At 43.8% G+C, this 23,793-nt stretch overlaps 1 protein-coding gene across 1 annotated transcript in view; it reads right to left on the bottom strand.

Moving 5' to 3' along the window:
- LOC124798808 (lachesin-like) overlaps positions 1–23,793 on the bottom strand; it is a 109,448-nt gene that overhangs the window by 21,833 nt on the left and 63,822 nt on the right. The window contains exon 7 of the mRNA XM_047262338.1: positions 4,684–4,860. Coding sequence (XP_047118294.1) covers positions 4,684–4,860 — 177 coding nt within the window. The remainder of the gene's footprint in view (positions 1–4,683; positions 4,861–23,793) is intronic.

The raw sequence follows: 23,793 nt of genomic DNA on the forward strand, positions 1-23,793 counted from the left end.
GGATGTGTGTGATGTCCTTCGGTTAGTTAGGTTTAAGTAGTTCTAAGTTCCAGTGGACTGATGACCTCATATGTTAAGTCCCATAGTGCTCAGAGCCATCTGAATCAATTTTTCGAACGCGTTGGTCACGCAACATGTCCTCCACGTCCAATCCAATGTTCCTCAAGTTTAAAAGTTAGTTATGCTCGAGTATCAACACTCACAGTGTACTGGGAGATTATCATGCTGGAACCAAAGGTCTCTACGCACAATAAGCGGTAATTGCCCAGCAGATCCTGGAACTGTGGACTGTAGGAACTATACGGAAGCTAATGTAGTTAACTTAGGTGGAAGTACTGAATATCGTAGAAAATGATTATCCACAGTTCCCGGCGAGGTGCTTAAGGAGAACTTTCGTTTGTGCTTTCTAACAGCAATCGCAGAGGGTTTTCGTAGTCCCAGATATGGTTATTCCTGCTGTTAAAATACCTATCACGTGTAAAGGAGACCTCATTCCCAAACAAAACGTGTTTATGGAAGACCACGAACCAATGCACGAACTGCATACAACGTCGATAACCAGCAATGTTTGAAGATTGTATGCATGTAGGTTGTACTTCTGCAATGCTCTCCAAATAGATACGTGAACTGTTCCCATGGCACGGGCTGTAGCAAGTGCTAAATGTACCTTTCGCTTCACGCTCAAAATGTGGCGTTCTTACGTCACGGCTACCAGAACGGCTGACGAGGTAAATTCCCTGTTTCTTGTAAGTGTCCTTGAATTACGGCAAATGTACCACGATGTTGTTGTCTTCTGTTAGGGGACCGGTTTCCGTTGGTATGAAGAGCCGTTCTTTCATTTTCCCAGCTCCCACTGTAACACATAGTGGTGTCAGTGTGCTCATCAAATCCGCACTCTACGTTGCATTCAGTATTAACAGAAAGATCACTTGAATTCAGATCTAGTTATATGCACAACACGTTACATACGGTATCAGAATACAAGCCGAATGCAGCATTAGTATGATCCACGCAACTGCAGACATATTATTACAACGGAAGCTGACTGTAGCACTGGTTACATGTACGGCACGGAGGATACAATATAACAACAACACAAACTGAATGACAGGACGGGTATGACTTCACAGAACAACAGTCTCACTAGCAGCTGCACAACAGGTCGCCACGTAACGGGAGGCATCATGGCCATGCGCTTAACTCGTGAGGGGTGGACCAATATATATACATTCCTAACAAAAAATGATCGATTTACAGTGATCTATCATTCCTCACAGTTTGTCTGCGAGGTCCTGAAACGATCTGTACAACAATTTACAGCAGAGAGGATCACTGGGGAATCTGATACAAAACGAAACTGCTAACATTAGAATGACCGCTAGAAAGGAAAATAAAAAACAAAAAACATCAGCCTAACTTAAATATGAACTTAAAACAAACACACAACTCTGAAGTAATGACTCACAGACGAACGAAATAGCTAAATAACTAAAATTTGATGCAGGGTCATTTGTGCCAGAGGCCTCGGGAGAAAGGAACCACATTCATAACATCAATACAGTGTACGTACTGTTATTGATTTACGTTTTCTTACAAATTTATCTTCGGTATTTAATCTACAGAAATATAACAACACGTAAAATTTCTAGCGGAGCCAGTATTAGTGACAGTGGGAACCAGATTCGTAGATGAGTTAAGTTTCACTGTCTTCATATCACTGAATATATGCTAACGTATCTTAAAAGTGTAAGAATAAAAATGAATAACAAAAAGTAAACACTAGCAAATGATGATAGGGTAGAACAGAATATCGGATTATCTCTCTCCGGAACGTTGCACCTCAAAATGTGAGATTTGGTGTGGGTCAAAATCCACAAAGCCTTTTGACAAATAAAAGTCAACTACCTCCACTCAAATTTAGAGCCTAGTTGTGTTGCCAGACTTCACCGACAAGTAAACTAGTAAATAATCACTTTAACTTATAAATATAGTGTTATTAAATTTGCAATACGAACGCAATAAAAACGAGGACCAACGAGTTATTGGTACAACACTCAAAGTCAAACTACGCTGCTCGAAAGAAAGCACACCATCTTAGAGGTTTCCAGGTGCAATACTACATCAGGAGTAAATCAAGCGATTACATTTACAGATCAATAGTATAAGTGGTTGTGAGGTACCAGGTACAGATCAATGCTAAAAAACCCTTATTAGTACGTGGGGTAGACTTCTTGGCGGTAATAAGGCGCTGACTCCGGCATCCAGTCGATCGTACAAACAGCGAATACTGTCCTGAGCCGGCCGGAGTGGCCGAGCAGTTCTAGGCGCTACAGTCTGGAACCGCGCGACCGCTGCGGTCGCAGGTTCGAATCCTTCCTCGGGCATGGATGTGTGTGATGTCCCTAGGTTAGTTAGGTTTAAGTAGTTCTAAGTCCTAGGGGACCAATGACCTCAGAAGTTAAGTCCCATAGTGCTCAGAGCCATTTGAACCAATTTTTTTTTACTGTCCTGAGATAGGTTACGCCACGCCTGCTCGACCTGTTCGCGTTAATCTCTAACAGTTGTTGGTTGATAAATTGCACGAGTCCCTTCTCGTTCCAGCATATCTCACACGTGCTCGACTGGAGACAAGTTCAGAGATTGTGCCGACTGGGGAAGGTGCTGCAAGTTTTGCAGAGCGCGTTGAGTTTCCCGGCACTATGTGGGCGAACAATATCCTGTTGGAACAGCACACCACCTTCCCCCCATCCCTCCCCAATCGTACACCGAAACTACCAGCATTTGCGTGCAGAAATATCGCTGAAGACCATGGCGCGTCATTCTAAGCGATCCTCTGAGGTCACCTTACGAGGTGCGCACGTCGATGCTGTGACGTGAGTGGAAGATGGACTAGAGGAGAGCGTACCCATAGTCCCACTGCTAATAATCCGTTCGCAACAGTTCCTGTTGACCTGTCTAGGTCCACAACCTCTCTTAGACATACGATGTGCCACCGGTGCGTGTGTGCTGCTTGGACGTCCAAAACCTCGTGTACGGGTGTGACAATGTTGCGCAACTGACGCAGCACGTCCAACCTGCGTGGCAGTTCTCCATCCCACCACTCGGGACGCCACAATTTGATCCCTTTGAAACTAACTCAGTTGGCTGTAGGAAGCATGAGTACGTCTCCGTGGCATGGTAGCCTGCTTGCTTCACAAGTTTACACCACACCTGAGCCCTCTGCCTGTGAGCATTCCCTATTAAGGAGTAGACACAGATGGCGCTCTGGTAGCTATGACTCTACGCGGCGACGTTGAACCGTTATCAGTAAACCATGCTGTCACTCTAGACTGCATTAGTTCGGAGACATAATAAAGCGCTGATCTTATTCCATATCGCGTCAAAGATTCTCGCTGCCCCTCGCCCACCGACTCCCAGGGTTTCCCTACATGTAGAGAGAAAGGGTTATTAATAAGTACATCTAAGATTTCTGAAGACGAGAGTATGAAAACAAGACATACAGAAAAATTCAGTCTATTATGTAGCTCGAAGGTCTAAAGTTTTAAACATTTAATTGTAATTTTAAAAATATTTGATTATTCTTGATTTTTTTATGAATAATATCTTCGGCATTCCTTCAGCTGTGATTATGCAATGTTTTGAAATGCTTTGAACATATAAGGTGCTTCACTTCGTATAGTTTCGGAAGACTTGAGGGGATCGTAGCAAGTTATGAAATTGCAATGAAATCCAGACCATTAGCTGCTTACAGTTGAAAATGTGCGCCTCGACCATGACTCGAACCCGGGGCCTCCTGCTTACATGACAGACGCTCTATCCGACTGAGCCACCGAGGACACATAGGCGAGTACGACTGCAGGGACTTATCTGCGGCACGCTCCCCGTGAGACCCAAATTTCCAGTTTACTGTCCACACACTACATTTCTACTGCCCCTGCCCACTATACTCACCATTCTCAGAAGTCAATCTACCGACTCCCGTAACAGTTTGAGCAATGCGAGTGGATCCGCATTGAAGATCACTGGCCGGTAAGCGTGATCTACATGAAGATGATCTTCTTCAGTGCGGATGCACTCGTATTACTCAACCTCTTACGGGAATCGGTAGATCGACCGCCACGAGTAATGAGTATAGTGGGCAGGGGCACTGCAAATGTAGCGAGTGGACAGTAAGTTGGAAATGAGGGACTCACGGGGGCGTGCCAGAGAGAAGTCCCTGCACTGTTACTATCCTCTGTGTCCCCGGTGGCTCAGTCGGATAGAGCGTCTGCCATGTAAGCAAGAGGTCCCGGCTTCGAGTCCCGGTCGGAGCACACAGTTTCAGCTGTACCCGCTGATATTTATCAACGCCCGTAAGCAGCTAATGGTCTGGATTTCATTGTAATTTCATTCTTCGAGAGCTGAAAGATCATACGTCTTCATATATACTAATGAAGTTGGTGGTATGGTGGGGAGGGGAAGGGGTTGATGTCACTGGATATGAAACGAAGACAGGGAGGGGGCGCTGAGCTGAAAATGGTTGAGAACCTGAGAATCATTGGACCATTTAACTGTCTGAGGCAGTTGATGGCATATGAGGAATTCTGAGCAGATGCAGTTTTAATTCGGATTGTAGAAAACACTGGTGCAGACTGCCGGTCACTGCTTGTGGCTTGCGCCTACAAGGAACCCGTCAGACAATACCTTGGAGACGCACGCTGCCCTCGACGCGGCCGAGCGCGTTGACGGAGCTGCAGGTGTAGCTGCCGAAGTCCGCGGCATGCACGTCGCGCACCGTCAGGTTCATCAGCACCGCGTACTCGTTCAGCTGCGTCTCGCGGATCACGTACTTGCCGCCCGTGTTCGCCATCAGCTTCTCACCTGCGGACACGCAGAAGTAAAGGTGTCAGTGTCGTATGTGACGCTCCTTCAGCAAAGCTGACAAGGAAGGGCGATATCTGTAGGGGGGGGGCGAAGTAGGCTTGGAAACATGACCTAAGCTCGTGTGTGTACGCGTGTTTGGGGAATTCAGCCACAAGGTTGAGCTCATGCTAAAAAGGAATTTTTTTTTGGGTCATCAGTCCTCTGATTGGTTTGATGCGGCCCGCCAGGAATTCCTCTCCTGTGCCAATCTCCTCACCTCAGAGTAGCAATTGCAACCTACGTCCTCAATTATTAGCTGGAGCCGGCTGTTGTGGCCAAGCGGTTCTCGACGCTTCAGTCTGGAACCGTGCGAGCGCTACGGTCACAGGTTCGAATCCTGCCTGGGGCATGGATGTGTGTGATGTCCTTAGGTTAGTTAGGTTTAAGTAGTTCTAAGTTCTAGGGGACTGATGACCTCAGATGTAAAGTCCCATAGTGTTCAGAGCCATTTGAACCAAGCCATTTTTATTAGCTGGATGTATTCCAGTCTCTGCCTTCCTCTACAGTTTTTGCCCTCTACGGCTCCCTCTAGTATCATGGGAGTCATTCCCTCATGTCTTAACAGATGTACTATCATACTGTCCCTTCTCCTTATCAGTGTTTTCCACATATTTCTTTCAGATTCTGCGCGGAACCTCCTCATTCCTTACCTAATCATCCCAGTTGATTTTCATCATTCGTTTGTAGCATCACATCTGAATTGCTTCGATTCTCTTCTCTTTCGGTTTTCCCACAGTCTGAGAAATTTATGCCTCAAATTAACTCCTATGTTTGCTTCCTGGCCAGGAATGACCTTTTTGCCATTGCTAGTCTGCTTTTGATGTCCTCCTTGCTCCGTCCGTCATTGGTTATTTTACTGCCTAGGTAGCCCCAGTCTTTAACTGCATTTGCTTCGCGACCATCAATCCTGATGTTAAGTTTCTCGCTGTTATAATTTCTTCTACATCTCATTACTTTCATCTTTCTTCGATTTACTCTCAGTCCGTATTCTGCACTCATTAGATTGTTCACTCCGTTCAACAGATCATGTAATTCTTCTTCACTTTCACACAGGATAGCAATATCATCAGCGAATCGTATCACTGATGTCTTTTCACCTTGACTTTTAATTCCAGGCCTGAACCTTTCTATTATTGCTTCTTCGATGTACAGATTGAACAGTAGGGGGAAAGATACATCCCTGTCTTACACCCTTTTTAAATCGACCACTTCGTTCTTGGTCGTCCACTCTTATTATTCCCTCTTGGCTCGTGTACATATTGTATATTACCACTCCCTCCCTATAGCTAATCCGTATTTTTCTCTGAATTTAGAGCATCTTACCCCATATTACATTGTCGAATGCTTTTTCCAGGTCGACAAATTCTATGAACGTGCCTTGATTTTTCTTTGGTCTTGCTTCCATTACCAACCGGTAAGTCTGAATTGCCTCTCTCGTGACTTTACGTTTTCTAAAGCCAAACTGATCATCATCTAGCACATCCTCAATTTTCTTTTCCACTCTCCTGTATATTATTCTTGTCAGCAACTTTGATACATGAGCTGTTTATCTGTGTAAGTAGTCTATTTAGGTTTCTATGTTGGTAACGCCACGTATCGCTCTGTATGAAAATCACTGACTGTGCTGTGTGCAGTCTGCGGCTAGTTGGCATTGTTGGAATATTTGCCATTGTAGTGTTGGGCAGTTGCATGTGAACAGCGCGTAGTGTTGCGCAGTTGGAGGTGAACCGCCAACAGTGGTGGATGTGGGGAGAGAGATGGCGGAGTTCTGAGAGCGGATGATCTAGACGTGTGTCCATCAGAGACAGTAAATTTGTAAGACTAGATGTCATGAAATTATATATATATACTCCTGGAAATTGAAATAAGAACACCGTGAATTCATTGTCCCAGGAAGGGGGAACTTTATTGACACATTCCTGGGGTCATATACATCACATGATCACACTGACAGAACCACAGGCACATAGACACAGGCAACAGAGCATGCACAATGTCGGCACTAGTACAGTGTATATCCACCTTTCGCAGCACTGCAGGCTGCTGTTCTCCCATGGAGACGATCGTAGAGATGCTGGATGTAGTCCTGTGGAACGGCTTGCCATGCCATTTCCACCTGGCGCCTCAGTTGGACCAGCGTTCGTGCTGGACGTGCAGACCGCGTGAGACGACGCTTCATCCAGTCCCAAACATGCTCAATGGAGGACAGATCCGGAGATCTTGCTGGCCAGGGTAGTTGACTTACACCTTCTAGAGCACGTTGGGTGGCACGGGATACATGCGGACGTGCATTGTCCTGTTGGAACAGCAAGTTCCCTTGCCGGTCTAGGAATGGTAGAACGATGGGTTCGATGACGGTTTGGATGTACCGTGCACTATTCAGTGTCCCCTCGACGATCACCAGTGGTGTACGGCCAGTGTAGGAGATCGCTCCCCACACCATGATGCCGGGTGTTGGCCCTGTGTGCCTCGGTCGTATGCAGTCCTGATTGTGGCGCTCAGCTGCACGGCGCCAAACACGCATACGACCATCATTGGCACCAAGGCAGAAGCGACTCTCATCGCTGAAGACGACACGTCTCCATTCGTCCCTCCATTCACGCCTGTCGCGACACCAGTGGAGGCGGGCTGCACGATGTTGGGGCGTGAGCGGAAGACGGCCTAACGGTGTGCGGGACCGTAGCCCAGCTTCATGGAGACGGTTGCGAATGGTCCTCGCCGATACCCCAGGAGCAACAGGGTCCCTAATTTGCTGGGAAGTGGCGGTGCGGTCCCCTACGGCACTGCGCAGGATCCTACGGTCTTGGTGTGCATCCGTGCGTCGCTGCGGTCTGGTCCCAGGTCGACGGGCACGTGCACCTTCCGCCGACCACTGGCGACAACATCGATGTACTGTGGAGACCTCACGCCCCACGTGTTGAGCAATTCGGCGGTACGTCCACCCGGCCTCCCGCATGCCCACTATACGCCCTCGCTCAAAGTCCGTCAACTGCACATACGGTTCACGTCCACGCTGTCGCGGCATGCTACCAGTGTTAAAGACTGCGATGGAGCTCCGTATGCCATGGCAAACTGGCTGACACTGACGGCGGCGGTGCACAAATGCTGCGCAGCTAGCGCCATTCGACGGCCAACACCGCGGTTCCTGGTGTGTCCGCTGTGCCGTGCGTGTGATCATTGCTTGTACAGCCCTCTCGCAGTGTCCGGAGCAAGTATGGTGGGTCTGACACACCGGTGTCAATGTGTTCTTTTATCCATTTCCAGGAGTGTATATACTATTAAGGTAAATACATTGTTTATTCTGTATCAAAACCTTTCATTTGCTAACTATGCTTATCAGTAGTTAGTGCCTTCAGCAGTTAGAATCTTTTATTTAGCTGGCAGTAGTGGCGCTCGCTGTATTGCAGTAGTTTGAGTAACGAAGATTTTTGTGAGGTAAGTGAATTGTGAAAGGTATAGGTTAATGTTAGTCAGGGCCATTCTTTTGTAGGGATTACTGAAAGTGAGATTGCGTTGCGCTAAAAATATTGTGTGTCAGTTTAGTGTTGATCAGAATAAGTAAAGAGAGAAATGTCTGAGTAGGTTCAGTTCTGCTCAGTTGTTTGAAAATCAAATAACGTAAGAGGTTTATCAGCACAATAATTCATAAATTTTTCTAAGGGGATGTTTCAGCTGGTTGTGCGATAATTCTTACACTTGTCTCCTCTTGCAGTATTCGGAATTGTGTGAATGATATTTTCCGGAAGTCTGATGATATGTCGCCGATTCATACATTCTACACAACAACGTGAATAGTCGTTTTGTTGCCACTCCCCCCAACGACTTTAGAAATTCTGATGGAGTGTTATCGATCCATTCTGCCTTATTTGATCTTAAATTCTCCAAAGCTCTCTTAAATTCAGTTCTAATACTGGATCTCTCTTCTAAATCTCCTGTTTCCTGTTCTATGACATCTTATAAATCTTCCCTCTCATAGAGGTCTCCAGTGTATTCTTTTCACGTGTCCGCTCTCTCCTCTTTTTTAGCAATGGAATTCCCGTTGCTCTGTTAATGTTACCACCCTTGTTTTTAATGTCACTGAAAGTTGTTTTAACTTTCCTGTATGCTGAGTCTGTCCTTCCGACAATCATTTATTTTTCGATTTCTTCACATTTTTCATGCCATTTCGTCTTTGCTTCCCTGCACATGCTATTTATTTCATTCCTCAGCGACCTGTATTTCTGTATTCCTGTGTTTCCCGGAAAATGTTTGTACTTCCTCCTTTCATCGATCAACTGAAGTATTTCTTCTGTTACCCATTGTTTCTTCGCAGTTACTTTTTTTGTAGCTATGTTTTTCTTTCCAGCTTCTGTGATGGCCCTTTTTAGAGTTGTCCATTCCTCTTCTACTGTACTGCCAACTGAGCTATTCCTTATTATATATAGCCTTAGAGAGCTTCAAGCGTATCTCGTCATTCTTTAGTACATCTGTATCCCACTTCTTTGCGTATCGACTCTTCCTGGCTAATGTTTAAACTTCAGCCAACTCTTAATCACGACTACATTGTGATTTGAGTCTATATGTGCTCCTGGATACCCCTTAAAATCCAGTACCTGATTTCGGAATCACTGTCTGACGATCATGTAATCTAACTGAAATCATTCAGTATCACGCGGTCTTTTCCAAGTATACCTCATCCTCTTGTGATTCTTGAACAGAGTATTCGCTGTCACTAGGTGAAACTTGTTACAGAACTCAATTAGTCTTCCTCCTCTCTCGTTCCTTGTCCCAATCCCACATTCTCCTGTAAACATTTGTTCTGTATTCCACCCAACCTTGACTATGAGATTTTCGTCTCCCTTTACGTACTGTATTACTTTCAATAACCTCATATAATTTCTCTATCTCTTCATCTTCAGCTTCCGACGTCGACATATATACCTCTACTATAGTTGTCGGTGTTGGTTTGCTGTCGATTCTGAAAAGAGCAACCCTATCACTGAACTGTCCACAGTAACATACTCTTGCCCTACCTCCCTATTCATAACGAGTCCTACTCCCGTTATACCATTTTCTGCTGTTGTTGATATTACCCTATACTCATCTGACCAGAAATCCTTGTCTTCTTTCCATTTCACTTCACTGATCCCTGCTATCTGTTGACTAACCCTTTGCATTTTCTAGTTTGTCTACCACATTCAAGCTTCTGAGATTCCACGCCCCGATTCGTAGAGACATTATCCTTTCGTAGATTATCCAATCTTTTTCTCAATGTCACCATCACCTTGGCAGTCTCCTCCCGGAGATCCGAATCCTAAGTGACAGTTAAGGTCTACGCAAAGCTTATTTGATATGACATTAATGAGAGACCTCCACTGTAAGTCCGATCCACGAGCGATGGAAATCAGCGCAGGTCGGGCCACAGACGTGGGTGGCATTGCTGTCAGTTACAAGTGGCAGATGCGATGTGCGCATAGAGGAGCTTTGCGGTCGAAGAAAGCGATTATCATATAAATTTTCTCCAGCTTAATTGCAGAGGATTTGTAGCTTACCACCATCATCACCCATGACAACTCGCGCACATTTAACTTGTGGTTGTGTTTTATGCAGGGCTGCATCTTCTCGACTTCATGTTTTGATTCAGGTGCTTCTTAACATTATAAATAACAAACGGAAAGTACGAGTACTGTTTTTGTTATTCCTCAGTACAAAAACAACAACACTAGTACGATTAATTGAAACATTTCGCTGCCTCCGTGTCGCCGTCTTCACCCTGGGCAAAAACAGTACAGTGCAATCTTGAGAACCTGAACACATGCAGCTGTCAAAATGTTTGCTAGCTACACTCGTCGATAGCATGACAAGACTGTCAAAGCAAATGCCCAAAAGCCCACGTACAACTGAGCCTGTTGCTTTTACATTGACTAGACAGAAGTCATGGGGTAGCTATATGCAAATGTATCACGTATACTAGTTATAAAAGGGCAGTGCATTGACAGAGCTGTCATTTGTACTCCGGTGTTTCGTGTGAAAAGGTTTCCGACGTGATCATCGCCGCACAACGGGAATTAACAGATTTTATACGTGTAATGGCAGTTGGAGCTAGGCGCACTGCACATTCCGTTTCTGAAAACGTTAGGGAATTCAATATTCCGAGATCCACGGTGTCAAGAGTTTGCCAAGAATACCAGATTTCGGGCGTTACCTCTCAACACAGATATCGCAGTGGCCGACGGCTTTCACTTAACAATCGAGAGCAGCGGCGTTTGTGTAGAGATGTCAGTGCTGACAGACAGGCAACACTACTTGAAACAACCGAAGAAATCCGTATTGGACGCATCACAAACGTATTCGTTAGGACAGTGCGGCGAAATCTGGTATTAATTGGCTGTGGTAGCAGACGACAGTTGCTAGCGCCTTTGCTACCAGCGCTACATCGCCTACCGCGCCTCTTCTGGGCTCCTGACCATATCGGTTGGACCCTCGACGACTGGAAAACCGTAGCCTGGTCAGATAAATCCCGATTTCAGTTGGTAATGTCTGACGGTAGGTCTCGAGTGTGGTACAGACCCATGAAACCATGGATCCAAGTTGTAAATGAAGCACTGTGCAAGCTGATGGTTGCTCCATAATGGTGTAGGCTACGTTTACATGTAATGGACTGGGTCCTGTGATCCAACTGAACCAATTATTGACTGCAAATTGTTATTTTCGGCTACCTAGAGACCGTTTCCTTCCATTAATGGACTTCATGTACTCAAACAACGAAGGAATTTTTATGGATGACAGTGCTCCATGTCACCAGGCGACAACTCTTGTTTGAGGAATAATGTGGACAATGATTTGGCCACACAGATCGACCGTCATGAATCCCATCTAAAATTTATAGTACATAATGGAGAAGTAAGTTCATGCACAAAATCCTGTAACGGCAACACTTTCGTAGCTATGGAAATGTTGTGTGTCTAAGGCTTCCCGTGAGGTAGACCGGTCACCTGGTGCAAGTCTTTTGAGTTAACACCACTTCGGCGACTTGCTTGTCGATGCGGATGAAATGATGATGATAAGTACACCACAACACCCAGTCCCTGAGCTGAGAAAATCTCCGACCCAGCCGGGAATCGAACCCGGGCCATTAGGTATGACATTCCGTCGCGCTGACCACTCAGCTACCAGGGGCGGACTTCGTAGCTATGAACGGCTATAAAGGCAGCATGGCTCAATATTTCTGCAACGGATTTCCAGTGACTTGTTGAGTCCATGCCACGTGAGCTGCTGCATTACGCTGTGCAAAAGAAGACCCAACGCGATATTAATAGCTATCCCCTAACTTTTGTTGTCTAAGTGTATTTTAGTGCCTTATGAAGTCGTTCCTACGAAGTCAAACAAGCCATATGTCATAATTATGATGAACAAATGACAGTATCTCATAAACCACTGGTTATTTCCGCATGAAACTCTTGTTTAAAATAAATGGATCAACTAGGTTGTCAAGGGGAGGAAGGGCTAAAAACATAAAAAGAAATCATCAGAAAAATCCCAAAATAAAACAGCAAACACACTATCATTGTGATGCGTGGCAAACGATTCCGGTTTATCAGGGTATTAGGAAACTGTAACTGCATTTTGTCTAGGAACAATAATACGAAAGCTATAGATCTATCTTTATCAATGTCTATAATAACTAACAGTAATTACTCGTAAAATATCGTCTTCTAAGTAAAATTAGTTACCAGGCATTTTGACCTGTTGCTTCGTCTGAAAAACTTCAATTCCATCAAAAGGCGTTTCGAAAATAGTGTCTCAAAATTGAGATAATTGTTGTTCTCGTATCAAGTTGATAGAAATTGTGTTCTGTCATCGTACAGAACAGGTGTCTCTGATTTGCAACACACGTCTGTAAATCTGGGAAAAATTTTACGGGGCTTGCCAAATAACAAAATTTGAACGACAGGACGAATCCCGAAAGAGCAAAATTAAACATAAACAGCTATATGGAAAGGGACGGAAATTTCAAGCAATTTTTTCGGGAGGCTGAAAGTGTATGTTACGTTACATCAGAACCAACTTTTACAAAACAGAATTTAGGTAATGACGAACAAAGCAGTTTTAATCTGCCTAATAGATCTGGAACTGATCAGATGGTCGAAACCGATCTCCAGTTCCTGAAAAGAGCGGCGAGCTGAATAGAATTACGTCACACTATCAATATATCCTATTTTTACTCATCCAACTTTCCATAGTGAGTCACGAACCACGTAAAATCGTCATTTCTGCCTCTGTCAAAAAGTGCTACGTAAATCCTAAATGAATTATGGAACAAGACTGACTGATTACTCACAAAAAACTCTAATGAGCCAACAGTCCTTATTACACATTGATACCTTCTCCTTAATACTTTACGGAGCGCTTCAGACATTTTACAGAATCTGAAATGGACTGCTCTGCTGGCAAACGAATCCCTGCCCCCTTGTCTGAACACAAAATACATTCACATAAAACGTGGCCTACTGAAATCCGTGTGCCACAAGGACCACACATTGGAGAGTCCACCGCACGAGCGTTACGACATGTGTAATAGGTCTATGCCCTATCCAAACATGGGTGAAAAGTACTTCAACTTGCATTATCAGCCGGGAGGAAATACGTCCCGATCGAGTAGTTGTTTTTACCAAGTGCAGCTCACTGTCTGTCACTGGGAGACACTCTTCTTCCCAATAGTGCATGGCACCTATGATATAACCTGATTATGGTACTCTCTTCCTTGTTTGCCACACGCGGTAATTCATTTCCCTGAATTACCTTCTGCCTAGATACTCAGCAGAAGGAAACCACCAGTACCATCCTTTGCAGGCAGAGTTGTGAGACCAGGATATTTTGGACATACTTGTTTGCTGAATAAATTCATTGATTATATTCATCGGCTCGTAGGACACTAAGTTATACAGAAACGTCCAGATGGATCACTATGGAAGAAGCAGGATGCTGAAGTACATAGGAATGGTTAAACGCGTTTGAAATTCTCAGATTCTTTAGATACGGTTATACAGTAAATACCACAATAGATATTTCACTTGAAGAGGCATTGACATCTCCAAAAAGGACAGTCAACGGAAAGTAGCTGCAAGAAAGGTTAATTGCAAATAACTAACTTTGCTCTTTTCTTACATGATATACTGCAAACTGAGTATGAAGAGCGATAGACAGGTTCCATATCTCCTTATTCCCGAAAAGCATTTGACACGGTGCCTACTGCAGAGTGATAACGAAGATACGATCGTATGGAATAGGCTCCCCTCCACGAATTCCACTGCTGTGTGAACCCTTTCGTTTCAGAATAGCAACTGCAACCTACGTCCTCAATTACTTACTGGATGTATTCCAATCTTTGTTTTCCTCTACAGTTTTTACCCACTGCAGCTTCCTCTAGTACTATGGAAGTTATTCCCTGATGTCGTAACAGATTTCCTATCATCCTGTCCCTTCTTTTTGTCAGAGTTTTCCAGATATTCCTTCCCTCGCCAATTTTTGAGGAGAGCCTCCTCATTCCTTACACATCAACCCACCTATTTTTCAGCTCTGTTCTGTGCCACATCTCAAATGCTTCGATTTTCTTCTGTTCCCGTTTCTCCACAGTCCATGTTTCACTATCAAACAATGCTTTATCCCGAAGGTACGTTCTCAGAAATTTCTTCCTAAAGTGAAGCCCTGTTTTAGATACTAGTAGAATTCTCTTTTTACCTACGCTAGTCGACTTTTTATGTCCTCCTTTTTCCGTCCATCATGGATTATTTTGCTGTCTAGGTATCAGAGTTCCGAAACTTCACGTACTTTGTGACCACCAATTTTGATATTAAGTTTCTCGCTGCTCTCTCTTCTGTTACTTCTCATTTCTTTCACCTTTCTTCGATTTACTCTCAATTCTGTACTCATTAGACTGTTCATTCCATTCAACAGACCCTGTAATTCTTCTTCACTTCCTCTTAGTATAGCAAAGGCATCAGGGAACCTTATCATTCATATCATTTCACCTTCAATGTTTATCCCATTATTCAACCTTTATTTTATTTCCGTCAGTGCTTCTTCGGTGTGTACGTTCACCAGCAGTGGCGAAATACTGCAACCCTGTCTTACACCCTTTTTAATTCGAGCACTTTGTTCTTGGTCCTCCAGCCTTATTGTTCCTCTCTTGATTCTTGTATATATTGTATATTACCCATCTTTACATACAGCTTACCTTTGTTTTTCTCGAATTTCGAACGTCTTGCACCGTTTGATACTGCCGAAAAGCCTTTAGCAGGTCGACGCATCCTATGAAAGTGTATTGTTTTTTCTTCCGTCTTGTTCCATTATCAGCCGCAACGTCAAAACTGCCTGTCTGGTCTCTTTACCTTTCGTAAATCCCAATTCATCATCATATGACAGGCACTCAATTTTCTATACACGTAAATGACCAGGTGGACAAGATGGGTGGCAATCTCTAGTTGTTTGCTGATTGCCCTGCTGTATATGGGAAGGTGTCTCAGTTGAGTGACTGTCGGATGATACGAGAACACTTTGAATTTCTAATTGGTGTCATGAATGGTGGCTAGCTCCAAATGTAAGTTAATGCGGATGGGTAGGAAAAACTAACTCGTAATGTTCAGATACAGCATTAGTAGTGTCCTGCTTGACACAGTCATGTCGTTTAAATATCTGGGCGTAACTTTGCAAAGCGATATGAAATGGAACGAGCATCTGACGGTTGTGGAAGGAAGGCGAATGGTCGATTTCGGGAATGTGTGGTCCATCTACAAAGGAGACTGTATGTAGGATGCTAGTATGATCTATTCGTGAGTACTACTTGAGTGTTTGGCAACGCATTAGGCCGGATTAAAGCAACAGAGGCGGTCGATTATATTTGCCACCGGTAGGTACAAACAATATGCAAGTATTTTGGAGATACTTCGAGAACTCAAATGGAAATCCCTGGAGGGAAGACGACTTACTTTTCGACGAACGCTAAAAAAATTTAGAGAAGGAGCATTTCAAGCTGACTGCCAAACAATTCTACTGGTGCCAACATACATATCGCCTAAGGACAATAAGGCTCAGAGAGGAGACATTAAAGGCCATGGGGAGAGTACTGACAGTCGTTTTTCACTCGCTCTCTTGCCAGTGGAACGGGAAAGGAAATGATTACTAGTGATAAAGGGTACCCACCGCCAAGCACCGTACGGTGGCTTACTGTGCACGTATGTGGATGTAGTGTGGATGTACAAACCTAGTGTATCAGAAGAAATACTTCATTTGATGGACGAAAAATATAGGTAAGATGATATTCAGGAAAAGTGGAAAATACAGCATTATAAGTCACTTAGAATGAAATAAACAGGAAACGCAGGGAATTTAGGGCGGAATGATTGCAGGAAAAGTGCGAAAACTCGAAAAAGAAATTGTTATCGGAAGGGCTTATTCAGCCTCTAGGAAAGTCAAAACAATCATTGGTGAAATTAAAAGAAAAGGTTCCAACTTTAATAGTAGGAGAGGAATTCCACTGTTAAAATCACAGAAGTGAGAGAATGGTTGAAAGGGTACGCTGAAGGTCTCTACCAGTGGGAGAAACTGTCTGATGACGTGATAGAATGACAAATGGGAGTCGATACGGAAGACTTGGGGCATCCAGTACTACAGTTCTGAAATACTTGACATAAAATAAGACGGAAAGCATTGACATACCTGCGGAATTTCGAAAATTGTTGCTGGAAGGCAACTAAACAGCTTTTCATTGTCGTTAGTACAACATACCAGTACTCAGGAATAGTATCATACTTTCTAAATAGTATCATCCAGACAATCACGAAGCTAGAGAGGCCAGATAAGTGCGAGAAATACTGCATAATAAGCTTAACACCTCATGTATCCTACTTGCTGACGAGAACAATGTACATAAGAATGGAAGACAAAATTGAGGATTTTGTGGTTGACTATAACTTCTGCTTTAGAAAAGGTAAAAGCTCCAGATAGGAAGTTCTGACATTGTGCTTCATAATGGAAGCAGAATTCAAGAAAAGTTGAGACAGGATTGTAGAAAAGCGTTGACAATTTCAAATGGTGCAAGAGGCTCGAAATTTTCAGGAATGTAGGTGTACGATATGGAGACAACGAGTAATAAACAAAATGTAGAAGGAAGGATATTAGCCGGCCGTTGTGGCCGAGCGGTTCTAGGCGCTTCAGTCTGGAACTGCGCGACTGCTACGGTCGCAGGTTCAAATCCTGCCTCGGGCATGTTCAAATGGTTCAAAGCACTATGGGACTTAACATCTATGGTCATCATTCCCCTACAACTTAGAACTACTTAAACCTAACTAACCTAAGGACAGCACACAACACCCAGTCATCACGAGGCAGAGAAAATCCCTGACCCCGCCGGGAATCGAACCCGGGAACCCGGGCGCGGGAAGCGAGAACGCTACCGCACGACCACGAGCTGCGGACCCTCGGGCATGGATGTGTGTGTGTTGTCCTTAAGTCAGTTAGGTTTAAGTAGTTCTAAGTTCTTGGGGACTGATGACCCCAGATGTTAAGTCTCATAGAGCTCAGAGCCATTTGAACAATTTCTTTTTTGAAGGATATTAGACTGGGAATTAGAAAGGATATTGGATAGGGAGTAAGAGTTTTGCTTCTATTGTTCAATATAAACAGCGATGACGGAAATAAACGAAATGTTAAGGAATAGGACTATAATTTAGAGTGAATGAAATCAATGGTAACATTCGCTGATGACATTGCTATCCTCGGTAACAGCGAGGAAGAATTACAGGATCTGCTGTATGTACCTATGTTCTGTACTGTTCAAACCCTTGTCCAGCAATCGAGATTTAGGTTTTCCGCGATTTCTGTAAATCACTCTAGGTAAATTCTGGGATGATTCCTTTGAAACGGCACGGCCGATTTTCTTCTCCAGCCTCGACACATCCGAGCTTGTGCTCCGTCTCTAACGACCTTGATGTCGACGAGACGTTAAACCCAATTTTTCTCCTTCCTTGAACAGCCTAATGAGTACAGTACGTGTACTGAGAGTAAATCGAAGAAAGACGAAAGTATTGAGAAGTAACAGAAATGAGAAAAGTGAGAAATTTAACACAAGGGTTGGTGATCATGAAGTACGTGAAGTTAAGGAACCTCGGAAGAAAACTTACACATCATGGATGAAGAAAAACAGGACAAAAACACCACCTACCACCTGCCGTGGTGAACATTCCCAGTCGCCGGACTATAAGAATATGGCCTGTGTCAAAGTCGCTTATGTCAGTGAATTTCATCACTTGCGGCACATTCAGTCGCAGAATGATTCCCAATTCGTCTCTGCTACTATAGAGATGGTGCGAGCCAAACTCCTTTACTGGACATCGATCGAGTAGAAACCTTATGCTTTCCGATATCTTATGTGATAAGGCACATGCAAAGTCGAAATAGTATACTAAACTTGAGGATTTACATTTCTCACAGTTTCGAATTCGATCTCTGAACGCCACTGTGAAAACAACTAATACCTAACCCTATTCTAAGAAAATGCACAGTGTGTAAAGTAAAAGTGCCTTTTAAGTTACTGTAAGGATGATGTTACTGAGAGAATAATAGTGTAACATAGAGATCTATGTTCATTGATAAGCGGGCATGTCACATGGCATCGTACAGATGAATAGAACGACGGGAAAAAATCGAAATACCAAGGAGAAATTGTGCAATATAAACGGAGGTTCGTAGGCATGTTTCTACACCTGAAAGATGACGTCTATTCCAATTTCGCGCCAGTCGCATAAGAGTGGCGCTAGAAGCTCCACTACGAGGATGCAAAGCAGGTTTACTTTAAATATGTTCTGTAGCTTTCATGGGCATTTGTTACCTTTGAGATTTGGCGTGGTGAGTTGATGTTGGTCACGAATGTATGTAGGGCCACAAAGACGTTATTATCAGCACCTCACTGAGCTTAGACGAGGTCTTGTAGTAGGGCTGCGAGAAGCTGGATGTTCCATCTACGATAACGCAGGAAGACATGGCAGGAATGTAGCACTGCACACGACTGCTGACGGTGGTGGTCACGAGAATGTAGGTTTAAAGGAGACCGGACTCACAATGGCGACGTGGCACTATCGAAAGAGGAGACTACTGTGTTCGGCGTAGGATAGATGTTGTTGTTGTTGTGGTCTTCAGTCCTGAGACTGGTTTGATGCAGCTCTCCATGCTACTCTATCCTGTGCAAGTTTCTTCATCTCCCAGTACCTACTGCAACCTACATCCTTCTGAATCTGTTTAGTGTATTCATCTCTTGGTCTCCCTCTACGACTTTTACCCTCCACGATGCCCTCCAATACTGAATTGGTGATCCCTTGATGCCTCAGAACATGTCCTACCAACCGATCCCTTCTTCTAGTTAAGTTGTGCCACAAAATTCTCTTCTCCCCAATCCTATTCAATACCTCCTCATTAGTTACATGATCTATCCATCTAATCTTCAGCATTCTTCTGTAGCACCACATTTCTAAAGCTTCTATTCTCTTCTTGTCCGAACTAGTTATCGTCCATGTTTCACTTCCATACATGGCTACGCTCCATACAAATACTTTCAGAAACGACTTCCTGACACTTAAATCAATACTCGATGTTAACAAATTTCTCTTCTTCAGAAACTCTTTCCTCGCCATTGCCAGTCCACATTTGATATCCTCTCTACTTCGATCATCATCAGTTATTTTGCTCCCCAAATAGCAAAACTCCTTTACTACTTTCAGTGTCTCATTTCCTAATCTAGTTCCCTCAGCATCACCCGACTTAATTCGACTACATTCTATTATCCTCGTTTTGCTTTTGTTGACGTTCATCTTATACCCTCCTTTCATGACATTCTCCATTCCGTTCAATGTTTTATGATGAAAGCCTGCTGCCTCGTTGCCCGTGACGGCCGTGTGTTGGTTATTAGGGTGTCAGTTGAGGGCCTGCAACCGACTTGTGTGCATGCTAGACACACTGCTACAACTGGGGTTACGGCCTCGGGTGCAGTAGCACTTTCGTGGTTATCCCACGCACCCTGACTGCTGATTTGTCCGTCCGTCTGGCCATTCGTGAATGGCATTCAAAAATGTTTCAAATGGCTCTGAGCACTATGGGACTTAACATCTATGGTCATCAGTCCCCTAGAATTTAGAACTACTTAAACCTAACTAACCTAAGGACATCACACAACACCCAGCCATCACGAGGCAGAGAAAATCCCTGACCCCGCCGGGAATCGAACCCGGGAACCCGGGCGTGGGAAGCGAGAACGCTACCGCACGACCACGAGATGCGGGCGAATGGCATTCCTTGGGCTGTTTTCCAACTGGATAACGCTCGTCCACATATCGATGTTGTAACTCAACTTTCTCTACTGAGTGTCGACAAGTTGCCTTGGCTTGCTCGATCATCATATCTGCATCCAGTCGAGCACATATGGGACACAATCGTACAACAGCTCCAGCGTCATCCACATAGCATATTAACGGTTCCTGTTCACCGAAAAAGGGCAACAGGCATGGAACCCTATTCCGCAAACTGACATCTGGGACCTGTACACCACAGTGCAAGCACATACTTGCATTCAACATTCTGGCGGTTATACCGGTTATTAATGTAACAGCATTTCACATTTGCACTGGCTTATCTCGCGCTTACATTAATATGGGATCTTGCAATGTTAATCACTTAAATACGTTAACTAGACAAATGGATTCCCGGAATGTAATTACTTACATTAATTATTTCTTGATGTTGCGATTTTTTTCCGTTGGTACATTTTTTCCGAGGTACAATTTAATTTAAAACATGTTATTCGGAAGTATACAGGGTGATTCAAAAAGAATACCACAACTTTAGGAATTTATAACTCTGCAACGACAAAAGGCAGAGCTAAGCACTATCTGTCGGCGAATTAAGGGGGCTATAAAGTTTCATTTAGTTGTACATTTGTTCGCTTGAGGCGCTGTTGACTAGGCGTCAGCGTCAGTTGATGCTAAGATGGCGACCGCTCAACAGAAAGCTTTTTGTGTTATTGAGTACGGCAGAAGTGAATCGACGACAGTTGTTCAGCGTGTATTTCGAACGAAGTATGGTGTTAAACCTCCTGATAGGTGGTGTATTAAACGCTGGTATAAACAGTTTACAGAGAATGGGTGTTTGTGCAAAGGGAAAAGTTCTGGACGGCCGAGAACGAGTGATGAAAATGTAGCACGCATCCAGCAAGCATTTGTTCGCAGCCCAAGAAAATCGACTCGCAGAGCTAGCAGAGAGCTGCAAATTCCACAATCAACTGTATGGAGAGTCCTACGAAAAAGGTTAGTTATGAAACCTTATCGTCTGAAATTGGTTCAAGCACTGTCTGCAGCTAAAAAGATTAAACGAATCGATTTCTGTGATTTTATCCTTGCTCAAATGGAAACAGATGAATCTTTCGTTTCAAAGATTGTGTTAAGGATATGGTGTTTCGGCCACCTCTCCCAGCCACCATTGATGATTTGAAACGAGAAATAACAGCAGCTATCCAAACTGTTACGCCTGATATGCTACAGAGAGTGTGGAACGAGTTGGAGTATCGGGTTGATATTGCTCGAGTGTCTGGAGGGGGCCATATTGAACATCTCTGAACTTGTTTTTGAGTGAAAAAAAAACCTTTTTAAATACTCTTTGTAATGATGTATAACAGAAGGTTATATTATGTTTCTTTCATTAAATACACTTTTTTAAAGTTGTGGTATTCTTTTTGAATCACCCTGTACTATGGACGTCGGTCGGATTACAATTTAATAGCTAGTTAGTCGGAAATAATGGTAAATTACGTTAATTTCAGCGCGAAACCCATAGAAATACTAGAGTCACTGTTGCGGTTCCGCACATTCCTTGTGCGTGATTCCTAAGGTCAAATAACGCTCCAACAGCAGTAGGACCAGTTCCGATCCTTAATATTGCGCGCAGAGGCTCCCCCTGTAGAAACGACATCGGGGACAGGACTTGACAGATGCCTCGGGGTGATGGTCGAGGACACTAAAATGCAATTAGCTGCGTACTGTACGTGTGGCGGATTCCTGTAGATACCAAGATAATAATGTCTGTCAGGGGAACGTGTACAGGTTCTCATCGTGACGGACATTTCTCATTACGTTTGGACACATAGACTTATTCCCAGTGAAAGGCAATAAGGACCTCTCTACGTTCCTCATCGAGCGGTATCAGTTTTGACTACCGCAAACCGAGATTTATAAGTTGTACATGAATTTGCATTAGTCCACCACAGGCGACATTTTTTATGTCTTTTCTGATTTTATGTTACTTACTTAATTAGTGTATCTACTGCAATTGTCCTGTATGACAATATCCGCATTTGATCTTATTTCGTTCGTCGCCACTCTTCTTTCTGGTGGACAGTGTTATCTTTAACGTCGCATTAACCAAGTTGATGGAAGTTACGAGGTCGTCTTGTTTGTTAATCGTTAAAGCTGTGTTTTGTGTGCTTCTTTCTCTAATTATTTTTGTGTTGCGTTTTTTGTGGAACAAAAGGATAACTAACTCGTTTATCCCCGTGCAGGGGTGAAAAGAAGCGTTAAAGTGAAACTCAGGCTGATGAGTGCATCAGGCCAACACTCATTAATTCCTTTTCAATGTCAATAAACCTTATCAACAGCCGTGCGCTTTTAGATATTTTATTTTATTCTGAAAGCAACCAGTTTCGGCAATTCTTGTTGCCATCTTCAGGCCCCATGCGTCTCTTCCAAATCAACGAACTTATCGTATAGAGCCATGAAACTGGATATCGTGAATTCCAACCGTTGTGCATCAACTCAAGCTTTCGTATGAAGCAGCTGCACAACGGTTGGAATTCACGATATCCAGTTTTATGACGCTATACGATAAGTTCGTTGATTTGGAAGAGACGCATGGGGCCTGAAGATGGCAAAAAGAATTGCCGAAACTGGTTGCTTTCAGATTAAAATAAAATATCTTAAACTGTACGGCTGTTGGTAAAGTTTATTGACATTGAAAAGTACGTACTAGCCGATGTCCCCTGGCCGTAACGGACCAATAGGGACTTATTAATTCCTTTCGTGGATTTTGTCCCGACTCAGCATTCCCTCTTCCCCCTACCGGTTGAAATAGTCTGATGTTAAAGATCTACTCAAGATAGCAGATAAGGAAATAATATTAAACTCTCGTCTTATTGCACTTTTCTAGACAATCACGAAAACTTTAGAGAAGGTAATGTACAAAATTCTTCTTAACCATCTGCCTACAAAAAATATGTTGTCAAAATCACAGTTTGGATTCTGTAAAAGTTTCCGGTGGTGAGAAGTCAGCCAGTCAATGATTGGCTCAGTCGGACAAGAGGACCCAGTCGGAGCCACCGTGAGCTTGCACAGTGCCTTGTTGACAACCTGGCTCCATGGCTACGTGGGACTGCGCCACATTCGAACCCTACCGTCAGCTCTTACTAACTGAAATTGGAAGTCATCTGATCCAGTCATCTAGAGTCCAGCCAATATAGTCACGAGCGCAGGAGAATCGCAGGAAGTGATGTCATACTATCAAAGGTCATTGGCGTCGGTCGTCTACTGACACAGCCTATTAACGCCAGATTTCACCACACTGTCCTAAAAGACATGTTCGTCATACGTCTCAACAACTCTACGCAAACGCCGCTGTTCTCGGTCGTTAAGTGAATGCCGTTCGCCATTGCGTTGTCCGTGTGAGAGGTGATGCCTGAAATTTTATATTCTTGGCGCAGTTTTGAAAGTGTTGATCTCGGAATATCGCATTCCCTAACGATTTCCTAAATGGAAAATCCCATGCATCTAACTCCAACTACCATTCAGCGTTCAAAGTCTCTTAATTCCCGTTGCGCGG

Source organism: Schistocerca piceifrons, chromosome 5 (genome assembly GCF_021461385.2).
Source record: "Schistocerca piceifrons isolate TAMUIC-IGC-003096 chromosome 5, iqSchPice1.1, whole genome shotgun sequence".
NCBI classification, from domain to species: Eukaryota; Metazoa; Arthropoda; class Insecta; order Orthoptera; family Acrididae; genus Schistocerca; species Schistocerca piceifrons.